Source organism: Penaeus japonicus, unplaced genomic scaffold (assembly GCF_977035675.1).
Source record: "Penaeus japonicus unplaced genomic scaffold, GWHDUDI00000001_assembly GWHDUDI00000030, whole genome shotgun sequence".
NCBI classification, from domain to species: domain Eukaryota; kingdom Metazoa; phylum Arthropoda; class Malacostraca; order Decapoda; family Penaeidae; genus Penaeus; species Penaeus japonicus.
In genome coordinates this window covers 1133858-1149516 of record NW_028234432.1, presented here as the reverse complement: position 1 = coordinate 1149516, position 15659 = coordinate 1133858, and the positions used below count along the sequence as shown (strand labels likewise).

General features: G+C 41.6%; 1 protein-coding gene across 1 annotated transcript; it reads left to right on the top strand.

The window, feature by feature from the left end:
- Positions 1–4427: 4427 nt before the first annotated feature.
- LOC122264813 (uncharacterized) lies at positions 4428–8026 on the top strand. Its single transcript, XM_086554601.1, has 5 exons — positions 4428–4629; positions 4986–5143; positions 5835–6005; positions 6543–6696; positions 7255–8026. The coding sequence occupies exons 1-5, from the start codon at positions 4428–4430 to the stop codon at positions 7653–7655; spliced, it is 1086 nt and encodes a 361-aa protein (XP_086410727.1). The 3' UTR covers positions 7656–8026.
- The last annotated feature ends 7633 nt before the right edge of the window (positions 8027–15659 follow it).

Here is a 15659-nt window from a genome sequence, read left to right as displayed (position 1 = left end):
ACAAAAATAGAATACTTTAATTAGCGGTTTATTTTTTCTTGACCCGCTGGATACAGGTGATGTGAACGTGTTAATTGTAAGAAATTTTGCCGGGGTCTGGGTTACGGGAACGTGGATCTCTATTTTTCTTGACTTTTTTAGTTTTTCCTATATTTTTTTTTTTCCAAGTAAGTCATACTTATGGATCGATGATGGATATTACCGTCATTAATTATCATAATCACTGCAATATTCACTAAAATAGGTTTGGTTTAAAATCACAGACACATTGGAAAAGAAGTGTGCACCGAAATGAAATGATAGAAGAGAGACTGGAGAAAGGATAGTTTCCAGACTAGGAGAAAGGTGTAGGAAAAGTTGCATGCATGGGGGCTCTGAGGACCCGACTGAGCCCCAAGTCAACCTTCGAGGGGCAACCAGACACCAGAACACCAAGCATACTATATATAATGATTTTTTTTTTTCAGCGCTCTGCCAAAGTTCTGTCTTGTTTGATTTCTGTTCTGCTTGACATCTTTCTATTATTCTATATTCATATCTGGTTAGTCTTTGTTTCATCTCCTCTTGTGCTTTGGCCTCCTTACCGCTTCATCGGTCTCCTCTGCCTGAGGCCGTAGAGATTGCCCCAACTTCCTCATTTTCGTCAATCCTGGTGAGGACTTTGGGCCATCAGGCATTGTGGCTTCTGGACGAGAGTTCAGGCGATTATTGAGATCCCTATCATTATCTTGAGTTTTTTTTCTCCAAGTTCATGTTGCTTACTTGCGGAGCCTTTTCTTAATAAACTCGATCATTAGCCTTGTGTGGATCTCTTGTGTGGTGACTACCTGCGGGAATGTGATCTTCAGAATCCATTTGCCTGATTGGTTCTGAACAGCCTGTAGCTTCATCACATATGCATTTTTGAAAATGTATGGGTAGGCACTGGCGGGTGATTTATAATGGGCTGCACTAGGGCATAAAAGATGTAGAGCTTGAATTCAGGATTCAGAGTGTGAAACCTTCTGATCTGGGTAAGCTCATGCCTTGCTTTTTGTGTTATTTCACTTCTGCTTATTGTTAGTCCTGATATCTTTCCTCTGTCGCAAAAGTCGATGTGTTCCTATCAGATCCGACATCTTGAATTTGGCCTCAGGAATTACTTGGAACTTTCTCATGTTCACTGAAATCTTCCACTGTCTTTTGTAGCGGTTAATTGCCTCAAGGCGCTCATGTTGCCCTTTGTTGCCATCACCTGGCTGATACTAATATGTGACTATATTTGTGTTGCCATCGGCATACAGATAGCGACTGCTGCCGTGTGATGGTAAGGCAGATCTGTATTAATTATAAATAGTGTGGGTGAGAAGTAGCTCCCTTGTGGGACTGCGTTGGTAAAGGGAATTGTTCCACCTACTTTACCACCTACTTTACCACCTACTACTATTCTAGCACTTCTAATCATTAAGAAAAATACATAATACATGGTGAAGGGCGCTGGAAGGTTGAGCCCATTTGCTATCCTCCCTTTGGACCACATTCACTAGGTTCCAATACACCATGGCATTGGTTACTTATTTTTTAACTGATTGCCATGATGTTCCTTTACTTGGTCTAAAGTTATGTCATCTGTGATTTTCCAGACAGTATATTTTCAAGTGGTTTCGCAACCTTTGGTTCACTATCTCGAGAACATTGCCTGGGATTTCCAATAGAGATATTGGTCCGCAGTTCTCCACTTTTTTTTCTTAGTTATCGTCCAAATTCTTGCCTCGTTGTCTATGATTGCCAATCGAAGCAACATCTTGTTTGGAAGACACTTAAGAGCGCGAAGACCGCTCCATTTCTGTACCTTCGTTGTTCCAGCTTCGTGGGTCCTCAGCTCTTCCACACACCTCAGGCAATCACGGGTGACTTGACCAGTAGGGTTGCTTTTGCACACCAAGGTCAGGGCGAGCATCAACGGTACCAGTTCAGAGGACAAGGGGCGGCACCTGCCTTCATTGCCCACCAAAGACCATATGACCCTTGTTATCAAGGTAGGAACACCTCACACAGACGAAATATGGCGATGGTCGACAATGGATGCGAAATGTCAAAAGGCAAATATCGAAATGTTAAAATGTCTGTAGTTATTATTACATATATAATCCTTGTTAAATCTGTTATGCGGAAGTCGCTATAGTCTGTACTATAGGCTGTACTAACAAAGAAGGAAAGAGCGCTTGTTGCGTTCACCAGGAGTGTTCATTTAATCCATTGCTTAGAGCGAGAGAGAGAGAGAGAGAGAGACGAAGAAACGGAGGGAGAGGGAAAGATAGTTACACCGATACATCTGCATCCATTTCCCTTTCACAAAACAGTAAATCCACATTTAATAAACTATTAATTTCAGCTTAGCATCTATGATTATTCTTGTAGATGCATCAATTGCAACAAGCAACGTATGCTAAATCTTGCAATGTTGAGTCATATATGCATTTTGTACATCCTTTGACAGGAACTTTCGAGATCCCCAATTTTTTTAAAAGGGCTTTTACTCCACATCGAAGGAGAAATTATGTTAATATATGAATCTTTTAATGATATTGATATGAAAACCACTACATCTTGCAGATTTTATTCATATTTTGATATTTTAAATGTTTGAATATTACCCTTTTAAATTTTACGGGACTCAAAGAAGAGGTTGGAGAAAGAGGAAGGCATGTTAAATCCACTTTTTCTTCCTTAAACAAGAAATACGACAAAAACGAGTTTTGTATTTACGAATGACTATCTACATGAATACAAGATTGAAATCGATACAAAGGGAACAGAGCTGACATGACCACTGTCTTCTGAGAAAAATTCAGACCAATCACGTAGGATGTAACGAAATCAAGAGTGGCTGAGCGGCCAGAGGTACTCTTAAGCCAAGCTTCCACTATTCCTATCTGACTATAGCACCAAGATCCAGCAATTATCTGGTCACGATACTATTAAAACGGTTTGAAGTTCGCCTTGACCAGCTATGCCTGGTGGAGTAACTGTAATGTAACCACGACGGGAGGCTGGACAGGCGACTCGGGGCCGCCTCCGTCTCTTCTTCCTCCTTTTCCTCCTCCTACTACTACTCCTACTCCTACTCCTACTACTACTCCTACTCCTACTCCTACTCCTACTCCTACTCCTACTCCTACTCCTACTCCTACTACTACTCCTACTACTACTCCTACTACTACTCCTACTACTACTCCTACTACTACTCCTACTACTACTACTACTACTACTACTACTACTCCTACTACTCCTACTACTCCTACTACTCCTACTACTCCTACTCCTACTCCTCCTACTCCTCCTACTCCTCCTCTGGCTAGTGAGAACTGGGCTTTATTTAACAAGACCCGTTTCAGGGATTATCACCCTTTTGGTCTGACCCAAAATTGGGTTGTGAGGTAAGCAAGAGTTGTCTCCATCTTTGAGGGGAAGCAATGGATATTGATTACGTATTACTGTAGAATTATACAAAATTATATCAAGCAAGTGTAGTATCAATAAAAAAACACGTGTTTTTATTGAAAGTGTGTGTAGATTTTACAAAACAAGCATTTACATTGAAACAATAGATCAATATTTAAACGCTCTTTTGAGACTGAAGATAAACAGCATACATAGATGGTTTAGCTGTATTCTTTAATGACTGCATTATTGGTACCTTTTTAATTTCTTCGTTTAGACCTAAAATCGTTAGGGAGAAAATATAATATATACTATCAGGCTTCATGCTTCCGATTTCAACTTGACCGGGGAAGTGTGAATGTAAATACACCCATTTTCGGTGGCTGATTAGCTAGAGTGACTCACGCCCAGGTTTCAAGACTCGGCTATCAGGGCCGAGTCTAGGTCTGACTAGATAGTCAATTACTTCTTTTGGATAAGACCACTGAGATATACTTGCTCTGATCTTTATTTTTTATCGATGTGACTAACAAAGCTGTATACTAAATCTCCTTGTTTTACAGCATAATTAATCGGGCTTAATCGGTTCTTACTTTCGAATTGATTAGCAAGTAACTCTTAATTAATAGAAATAACATATCCTATATTATAAATTTAAACAATATTTGTAGTGTGTGCTCTGCAGAAGAGCAAAATTAGTTTTATACGAAATCTCGATTGGCAAACGTTATTAAAAGTCGTCGGTGTGGTCCTGTCAGTGGGCAGTGCCAGTGCTATGGAATTTAAAGGGTATAAGTCATGATGCACCTTTTCCCTGTTGATAAGTAGCGACTCTTCGGCGTCTTGTTACTGTCTAATCCAACTTCTATTGATGATGATGAAATATGATATTAGTAGGCCGTTATTATTACCACATAACATTGCTAGTGCAAAGAATTTAAGTGTCGTGTAACACAGCACTGGTCTCATTTTTTACATATTTATCTACCCTTTCATAAATCTAGATGGGCTCCAAGACCTGCGCAGTTGACGTTTCGTGCCTGAAGAAGGGTTCCTCCAGCATGGTTTCGCTGGACCACTCCACTCTCCTCAAAGCCTACGGGGCCTCCGGGGGCGCCAAGAAGGGCGGCGACGATGCAGGGCAGAAGGCGGAGCATGAGGAAGGGGTCTCCAACACCGCCAAGACCACAATGAATATCATGCACGGTGAATTTTTCAACTTTTCTTTCGATCCTTATTGGTTGGGAAGTCGACGTTTTCTTTCATGGCAATTGATCAACCGTCACTTGAGGATTTACTCTCATGCAAAAATAGCTACTGAATCCTTTTTCTCTTGTCACCTCTCATACTCTGTCACTACCTCCTCCTCCTCCTCCTCCTCCTCCTCCTCCTCCTCCTCCTCCCCTTCTCTCCATTCTCTTGCTTAATCTTAATTCTACATCTCCGTCTCTTGCTGTTACCATTCTTCTACTTTTGTTTATCCTTGTCTTTTTTCTTCTTCTTTCTCTTCTCTCCTTTTCCTCCATCTGCCAAGACGCGCCCTTTCCCCTCATCCTCCGCAGGTGACGAGATGGAGGGCGTCCCCGTGACGTCGCGCCAGGCGCTGGGCTCGAGGATGAGCCTGGTGATCAGCGTGCTCACCCGGGACATCACCCTTGACCTGCACGTGAGCCAGTGCGAAGGCCGGAGCGAAGACGGCAGTGCAGTCATCCTGGTGCAGGTTGGGCAGCCTACTTCTCGAAATTTCTCTTGAGGAAATGCGACTTTGAGATTCTTGTTGTAGTCGTTATGAAAATTGGACTGCCTGCTTTTCAAAATTTCCCTCTCGGTAAAGTGGAAAAGGCTTAATCTTGATTAAGCTGGAAAGGCAATCGCGAGACTTGCTATGATCATGAACATTTCCTTGCAGTGGTAAGATGGGCTAGACCAATTAGATTCCAGACATCTCTCCCTTGATTAAGCTTTTACTTTAGATTCCACGTTTAGTCCCGGTAAGAGCTGCTGAGAAAAAGCTGAGCCTTTTCTCGTTATTATAGTTGTCATGTTTTGGTGTTATTAGCAGACCGAGAAAGTGGGTTCTATATGGCCTGTTAAATACCGCCATGTGCTACTTAGCAACCACGAAATGTGAAATGGGACGTTATGCGAAATGGACGTTGCGCTAAAAACATTCCATTTAGCTGTTTGAAATATTGTCGTGCAACCCTTATTGGGCGTTCTAAAATACTAATGAGACGCATGACATGCGATACTGGATGTAAGATGCAATGAAGATCTAAATAATATAGATTGTATACATTTTTAAAACGGAATAAACGCCTCCTTCCCTAATTCTACGGAATGGCTCAGATACGGCATACATCCTGAATTGGAATGGAGACTAAAGGGCTGTTTATTCTGGTGGTCTGCAGGACGGCTGCAGCGCCTCCAGAGTGATGGGCGAGTTCCGAGAGGTGCTGGGCGTGGTCCACGACGACACCTTCGGCGAGCACACCGTCAGGAAGGTCACGCAATTCGCAACCATGACTGCTTTCAACACCAAGATCGAGCCGCAGACCATGACTGTTATCTGCAACGTCAAGGTCAGTGAATCGAATTGTCTTGTGCTTCGGTATCTGCGAATGCTAGTAATTAACACCTGTAGGCGCCTAAAATAACATGAAATAAAATACTGGAACCAGAATGCACTGAAGCACTTTATCATTGCACAGTTTTATATTAGATTAAGATTAACCAAAATCTTCCTTATTAAATACATACGCATTCTTAAACCGACCCAGCGAGAGGAATAGCCAGGATAAATTCGTGTTGTGAGCTTAGCTGTGAACCTAGGAGGGGCTTCAACAAAGGTAAGTACAGGTGAGCGACCACAAGCCAGCCATTTCGATCTCCTGTGTGTGAGCGACGAGGCAAGATGGGCAGTGGCGAAAGGGCGAACATAGCTTCCGCATTTGTCAGAGGACAGGCCTACTTTTAGCTACATTCAGACTCCTTTTAGATAGACGAATACACAAAAGATAAATAATTCTACATCCAGTTACACACACACAATGAAATGACAGCGTACTTTTCTATCATTATAAGCATGACTTAGTTTTACCCTTGATACCTTTCAACAGCTTTGCGGTGGCGAGTGCGCCGAGCGGCCGGCGTGCGTTCGCTCCGACATCAACCTGGGTCGGGGGAAGCGCCCCCCGGTCCCCCTCTTCGAGAAGGCGGTCACGCTCGGGAAGGTGTTCCAAGTGGGAGGCTTGCCTGACGAGCCGAGCCAAGGTAGCTTTCGTCTCAGTCTGTGTATCCGTCTGTCTGTCTGTCTGTCTGTCTGTCTGTCTGTGTTTGTATGTATGTGTCTGTATGTCTGTGTCGGTATGTATATGTGCGTGTGTCTTTGCGTGTCTGTGTGTGTATGTGAGCGTGCGTGTGTGAATGTTAAGTGTGACACTGCTTGATGGTAAGCGTATTCTGTTCCAAATATAAAGGTTGTGAATTATGATCCGTGTGATGTATATCGCAGCGACCCAGAATAAATCCTTTTGAAGATATCATCTGGCGAATTATCATGTAGTTGGATTCAAGTTTTATAGTAATTATCTTTATGGCAATGAATAATCTGATCATCCCAGTGGGGGATCAATTAACATCTTACTTGGAATACCCCGGTTTCAGTGAAGCAGAAAGCAAGTTGTTTTCGGTGATTGCTAGATAGACCGAATTCGGAAATAGTTTTTTTTTTTTCAGATCATCCATAGACATCAGAATAGTAGTATTAATTCATGAGACTAATCATTCATAATGACTGCGATGATGCTTAGCCCCTCCTACCGCTTTCAGAGATGCTTGCCATGATCTTGACGGGCGAAGTGGGGGAGCAACCGAACAGGCAGTCGGACGGGAGGTCGTCCTTCTTTCTCGGCGAGTGCGTCCAACCCCGAACCTTCTACATCTTCCTCGGCCTCCTGTCGGCGATCTACCTGCTGGTGCTGCTGGCGTGCATTTACTGCGTCCGTCGCACCACCTCCAAGACGGTTACCAAGAAGTTCGTCGACGACTACGAGTCGCCGCCGCGGTCGCTCTACCAGGAGTACAACTCGCCCAGGAAGAGGACGCCCCCGAGCCTCACCCCCACCTCCACCCCCACACCCCAGCCCACGCCCACCACGCCCCTGGCCGATTATCTGGCCTTCACGTTCCACGCAGACGAGCGCCACGGCATGAGAGCCCACCAGAACTGAGGCTGAAAGAGCGAGGGCGCAGTGTTTTCGCCAGGGCTGTTAGCGCCATGACCCAAGGGGTGTGCTGCGGAGGTGCTCATGCTGTGTTGCATTCCGACTTTATTTTGCTAGTCTTTCGCGCACAACTATGTGCTTTGAGTCCTTACTACTGAATCTTTTACTCTTACTTTCCGACATTTTTTTTTTTTTTTATTCACCTTCTCCCTCTATTGTCTATTTTCTTCAGATAGCCGGTATTCCTTTTACTTTCCCTTTCTTTTTCGAAATCGCAATTTCAGTTTCCCTCGTCTCGTACTCTCCACTCCCTTTTGCCTCTCCTCACCTCTTCCTCTCGCTGCCTCTCTGCCCTCCACCCTTTCTCTCTCTCTCTCTCTCTCTCTCTCTCTCTCTCTCTCTCTCTCTCTCTCTCTCTCTCTCTCTCTCTCTCTCCCTCCACTCTCCACTTTCCCCTTCCTCTCTCTCCTCCACTCTCACCTTTCCCCCTTCCTCTCTCTCCTTTCCCCCCTTCCTCCCACTCCACCCTTTCCCCCCTTCCCTCCCTCCCCCTCCACCTTCTTCCCCCTTCCCCCTCTCCCCCTTTCCCCCTCCCACTCTCTCCACCTTTCCCCCCTTCCTCCCTCTCCATCTTTTTCCCCCTCCCACTCTCTCCACTTTTCCCCCCTTCCTCCCTCTCCACCCTTTCCCCCCTTCCTCCCACTCCACCCTTTCCCCCCTTCCTCCCTCTCCACCCTTTCCTCCCTTCCTCCCTCCCCACCCTTCCCCCTTCTTCCCTCTCACCCTCTCCACCTTTTACTCCACCCTTCTCCCTCTTCCTCCCTCTCCTCCCTCTCCTCCCTCTCCTCCCTTCCCCCCTCCCTCCCTCTCCACTCTTTCCCCCTTCCTCCCTCTCCACCTTTTCCCCATCAAACTCTCTCCACTTTCCCCCTCCCTCCGAGGGCTCATGCGAGAGACAAACAAGGAGAAAGAGAAAGAGAAAGAGAAAAAGAGAGAGCGCTAGCGAGGGGTAGATAGGCGGGGTAGGGAGGGGGGGGGCCCGAGAAGACCTCCGAGAAGCCACATAATTGGCTGGCAAATTGATTCCAAACTTTGCGCTCTCCGGATGCCACTTTGTGTGCGTTTAGCGTCGGTATTAAGTCGCGAGTTGTCATCCGGTTGGCGGGATTGACTTCACTCTTGCTGGTTGGGTGGTTGATTGATTGATGGATGGATGGATGGGTGGATGGATGGATGGATGGATGGGTTGGGTTGCGAGTTGGGTTGATGAGTCGGATGGCGATTTGACTGTTGGGTGATGATCGGTGAATAAATAGATGGATTGCCTTCATCTCCCCGTCTATGCGGCTTTGATGTAGAGGGTCATGTGTCGACTGTGATGAGGATAGTGATAGCTATGAATATGAACTAATATATACAAATACACTTTTTATTATAATCGGAATCTCGCACGTGTGAGTGAATCAATTAACTTATATCTTGTACCGAAAATTAAGGTCCGCGAAAAAGCAAGATAACTTTCCAAAAAATAGAAAATAACATATTGCTATTAAGGTTGTCTCAGAGTTATTGTTTTTGAATTTGATATTTTAGAAATTGTTGAATAATTATCCGAGTTTATTTGGCCCCCCTAAAAAAAGGGGGGGTGTTTTGTTCTGGTTTTAATAAACTAGTAAAATGTTCCTTCATATTTTCCTTTTACCTGCGGGTTTGTTGTAGGATTTCTGCACAGAGCCACGGCTGGGCTGAATAATATCCAAGTTTATTTTTCGTTTTTCATGCTCGGAAAAATAACACAAGTTTTAAAAACGCTCCATGCACTTTAATGAATATTAGTTCTTGGTGATTCTATAAATATACCGAATCCTTGTGCTAGACATAAAGCCATATAGAAAAGGGAAAAAAAAACAAGTGACTGTCAGCCTCGCCACCGAATCCAGAACGATTCATCTACGTCCATTCTGGGAGAGATTCCCACTGTGCTCCGTCGCCTCGAGGCTTGCAACTCTCGCAACAAATGAAAATATACAGTAGATACAGACATAGGTATATAGTATATAGATGCATATGTTAATGCAAAATACAGATAGATGGATGGAAATGTGTGTATATATATATATATATATAGAGAGAGAGAGAGAGATATGAATATACATAAATAGAGAGAGAGTTTTATAGATATATAGATATTTTCATGAATGTAACGATGCAACAGCATTGCTAGTGGAAACAGAAATCACATGCTGGAGGACTCGTGACTTCCGTGACCTGTGAAGATTGTAGATTTGTTAGATGATATCCAAGTTTTGAATTATTTACAGTAATGAGAGCAAATGCATAGAATTCAGGCAAGAATTTCTCAGATACACAAAGAAACCAGTGTCACACTGCAGCTAAGTCTGAACGTTATTGACTTTTTAGTGTAAACTCTCATGTGATGCAATTGCAGATTTCATATGAATCATGTTGCTCAGGATCTTCTCCTTAAGAAAAAGAAAAAAATATGTATATGTATATACACTAGTCTACTATATATAAGGGTTCTGTGAAAAGTGAAAGAAAATATTACAGGGGTTCCTCCAGTGTGTAAAGGTGGGGAATCGCAGGAATATCTGCTTGTGAATAGACCGGGTGAAACATTTGCATAGGTTACGAAGCTTAAATACAACGATGTGTGTATAGAACGGAAACGAATGCTCGCCGTCCATATTGCGAACAGAAATTGTAAAGAAATAAAAAGTTCAAGATGACAAAAATGCCTCAATCTATCGTCTTTTGCAAAATACATATGCAATCCATAATCCTATATCAGTTATGCGAATCCTTAACAAATATCGCATACTGTAATAACAATTCAAAACTGGAATTAGAGAACTTGTATAAAACTTTCAGAGACAGTAATCCATAAACTTTCTATCGGTGTTTAGATTTACAACGAACGGAAATACTACAAAAAGCCTCGCCAGTGTTATTTGCATAAGTATCTAAACAGTGAGATTTTAACGGAAACTAACGACATCGATTCTATGAGCTCAGGAACGAACTCGAGGGTGACCACCTGCCCATTGAGCTGATCCTCCAACTACAACAGGAAGGCGAGGCTCAGCGAGTTAAACATGTCAAGCAGACGCCTTACGCAAACCGAAAAAAACTCTCTCTAGGCCTCAAGTTTAGCACCGGGCAGGACAACGAAGATTTTATGGATTACGTTATCTTGAATCACCGTTGGACCGACAGGGATGTTGACAAAGGATTTATCCAAGGGATTACTGCATGCTGCATGGCAGAGAAGTCTTCACGTCCCCCAGCGATCCCACGCAGATACGTCACCGCCCTTAAAGGTCTCGGAGCTGATAAGGACGTCATTATCACTCAGGCTGATAAAGGTGGGGGTATTGTTATTATGGACATAAATGACTACACACATAAAATGAAGTTTACTTGGTGATATTTCAACTTACAGGAAAGCGACGAGAGGCGAGGCGAAAAGGGAAGCTGACCGTTTCAAGAAGAAGGCAAGGGACGTACTCCTCCGCTCGGCCCAAGGAAAGCGCCTCCTTCCATGAGGGGCTCCCGAAGATACACAAGCCGGGTGTACCGATGAGACCTATTACCTCTGGCATTGGCAGCGCTCCCCATCGTTTGGCTAAATGTCTGGCTAAACCCCTCTCAGGCGCCATGGGAATTATCAGTGATTCCCACCTCATCAAACGACTCCAAGAACCTCGGTGCAAAAATAAAAAGCTGGCTAGTTTTGACGTCAAATCCTTCTTCACAAATGTTTAGAAAAGGACCACTACATGAACACAATCGGCAGACGTTCGACTTGGCTTCGATACGTAGATGACGTCCTGGTAATCGTCCCTAGGAGATCGTGCTTACATCAAACGCTTACGCAACTGAATGCCGTGCACTACAAGATCCAGTTTACCATAGAGGAAGAGGAATGTCAGAAGCTACCTTTTCTCGATTCTGTGATCCATCGGGGCGATAAAGACCTACGTTTTTCAGTATACAGAAAGCCACCGAATAAAGATGATTTCATACACTAATACTCCACACACAGCAATAAAACTAAATCAGGAGTTGTTATAGGATTCTTTCTCAGGGCTTTGAGGATGCGCAGCCCTGAATTCCCACACGATGAAATAAAGTATATCATTGATGCATTTATGAAAGACAAATACCCTAGGGGATTTCTTCTGAAACTCCGAAAGAAGGCGGAGTTCATTATAATTAGGTCAAAAACCGAACCCTCCTCTCCTCCAAAGTTCCTAGTGCTACCTAGTGCTACCTCAATGCAACATCTCCGAGGCGATTAATAGACATTTCGGAAGCTCCATCAAGATCGCCAACACTTCTGGTGCTAAAATGGGTGACCTAATACGTGACAGTAAGCCCTCCCCAAAGAATCCTGACAGCGCCTTATACATCATACCATGCACCGAATGCGAGAAAGCATATTGTGGTGAAACAGGACGTGGATTCAGCACCAGGATCAGTGAACATCGAGCCGACGTCCGACACCACAGAACATCCAACGCCATGGTGGTACACGTAGATGAAGCGGGACATCTACCGGAGTGGAAGCGGGCCAAAGTGATCCATGAAGGATTAAATCAGCTCTTGAATAATATATATATAATATATATATATATATATATATATATATATATATATATATATATATATATATATATATATATATGCTCATGTAAGCTTGATGTAGAATGTAATTCTGAAGACGGGGTAACCCGAAACGCGTAAATTACATATCTTGTGTTGTGAAACTATTCAGTCTCATTTATACCCTTTTATCCACATGATCTTGCTAGTTCAAGTAAGCTAGTAACGCAGTCACATACTATTAATCCAATAAACTTTTGGAAATTATACATTCACGAAATACTGTCTTTAGCAATCTAAAGTAATATCACGATGATATATGCATGATAAGTATATTTTGAGAGAAATAGGGACGCGGTCCGACCTACTACAAGAAATAGATCCATAACACAAAATTGCCACGTCAGCTAACGGCTCGTACGAATTGAAACCCACTTATTACTTTGAAATCTATTTTTCTTATATTCTCATAAAATTTTACTCCTATAGATTTTAAAGGGTGTAGTTGTTTACATATGCAAATTTCATATGCAAAGTCAGGCTTAAATCTCCACCTTTGGGTAGGAAGGATATTGAGGCAGAATGAAGATTATGTATTTAGTTATAAATAGTATTCATATATGACGCCTTTTCTAAAACTCAAAAGTAATCATAATTATGATTAAAAAAAAACGACGCAACCCCGATACTGATGATTAAATCCAGCATCAGTAATAAAAATACACATGATTATTTCACAGCCATGGACATTGGACCCCTTGTGTTAACATATTGCCCTATGGCGCTTTCCAAATAATGGTTGATTCTATAGGTCTTCGGGTATTGAATCGCCATTTGTATATTTGGTATACAGTTGAAGGGGTTTAAAAGATAATGGTAATAACCGAACAATCATGACTGCATTGCGTTGCGACCCGTCAACTATGGGTAAATGGTTTAGTTGTATATTAATTAAGTCCTATACTTTTGCCACGGTAGTTATTAATCTCTCTGTCGTCCCCGTTCTTCCTCCTCCAATCAGTGCCTCAGACGGAGAGAGATTGCGTCAGCTTTTATAAAAAGTGTAAATACCTTCACAACGCAAGCTGTGTTTTTCAATTTCATTTTGTCGCAATGAGCTCTGTTCTTCACCAGCTCCACATGCACTTGTAAAGATTCTAGACTGCATTACTGCTTGAGGTGTTGCTTAGTAATTAGATGTTATTTTACCTTACGAATTGGATTACTGTGTCTACCAAGATGTATATTCACTAAAATTATATGGCGAGCGTAACACCGACAGAAAACTCATAAACCCCTGTAAGTAAGAACCGCACATCCATACGAGTAGTTCCTGACTATTTGCACTTTTTTTGCCCGCATTGCTCAAAGCTCTTTCTGTATTCTTCAAACTTCTTCCATTGCGACCCAGTGAGGTTTCTTGTATTACCCTCACGTCCCTATTGGACAGTATTGCACACGAGTCACTAGTTTTTACACCTTTCCTTATCCAGTACGAAAAATGTGTTTCTACTGATACATACATTGTCAATGTATATGTTCTTTATTTCTTCATTTTAAATTATTATATTTATTTCCTATGCACAATCAACAGTCCTCACTCGGAACTTCCGTGTGACTAAATAACTATTACCTAACATATATAGTCTGTTTCTTGTTTGCATCCTTATTTCTACTACAAAACTTCAAAATATCAGTATATTAGAGGATACTTTCGGTGTTAGGAAAGAGAAACCAAAAAATAAAAGGGTAACCATGCCTGATCTAAGGTTCATGGAATGACGTATTGCCCAGGAGAACATTTTTAAATCGAAACCAGACAAGGACCTCCAAACCTACGAGCTACGTCAGAAGTGAAACAAAAAAAAATCTATCGTGGCTCTTTATATCTCATGCGAGGATAAGTGACCAAGCTCGAGATTTCAAAGTTGTGGCCAAAAGTCCCGTTATTTGTCAAGGTTGGTGGTCCACTTGGAGGAAAGTGGATTCTTATTGTCAGGTCAACAACTGATGAAGTGGATGACGTTATTACTTACGGCTCAGATGACTTCAGGGATATATAAGCGTGTAGACCACACAGACGGGGATCAAATTAGGAATTGTGATGTGGAGATATGTCTGATTGGTTACCGACATCATTTCGAGAATATAACCTTTCAGCTTAGGATAAGTATTTCGTAACTATTCTTGCTTCGAACTGCAGTACATAGATATGACATTTTCTACTACAGTTTATATATGTAATATGTATATATTGTTTTTTATAGATATAACACTTACATTGCATTTTATTGCTTTAATAAATATATATTGCAGTTATATAAACATAAAAGATTATGGTTCGGTTTTGCGAAGAATGAATTACATGAGTGTCTTGTTTCGTTTTGGTTTTGGGCAATTTTTGACCGATTCCTAACTTATGTCGTGGGCGGGAGTTCGAACTCTCTCATTTGTTTGTTTGCTTATAGAAGGGGTATATAGTATATATATAAATAAAAAAATATATATATATATATATATATATATATATATATATATATATATATATATATACATATATATATGTATATATATGTATATAAGTATATGTATATATATATGTATACATGTATATGTATATATATATGTATATATATACATATATATATATACATATGATGCCTCTCGCGACCTGGGGAGGCATAGTGTTATATTTCCTTTCATATAAATTCTGCAACTGTTCATATACCATTAAGACCTTGATATATATATATATATATATATATATATATATATATATATATATATATATATATATATATATATATATATATGTATATATATATATATATATATATGAACAGTTGCAGAATTTATATGAAAGGAATTATAACACTATGCCTCCCCCAGGTCGAGAGAGGCATCATCTGTGGACATTCGAATCCTGCCTCATTCACCGTCGGCCAATCACAGGCCGAGCCGAGCAGGATTCTGCCCAATGAGAAGCGTTCAGCCCTCGAACTGACCTAGTATCTCGCCTCAAAATAGGTCATATATAAGTTTCAAGATAGAATTCGCCTCCTCAAGGATTCCAGGTAGATTTGTGTTCTAGTGCCTTAGTGACTTAATTCATATACTGTGCATTGTCAGTGTTTCCTTATTGTTCTCGATATACTTAAAGCTTAGATCTCGTTAGCTTTGCGATAGGCTTAGCCTCCCCATTGCGTGTATATATTGTGCTCCCTTGTAAATAATGTTATATATATATATATATATATATATATATATATATATATATATATATATATATATATATATATATACATCTTGAGTTATAATATATTGTTACTGTTTTAGCTACCGTGTTTCACATCACCCTTTATTTATTATGTGTGGGTAATTAGA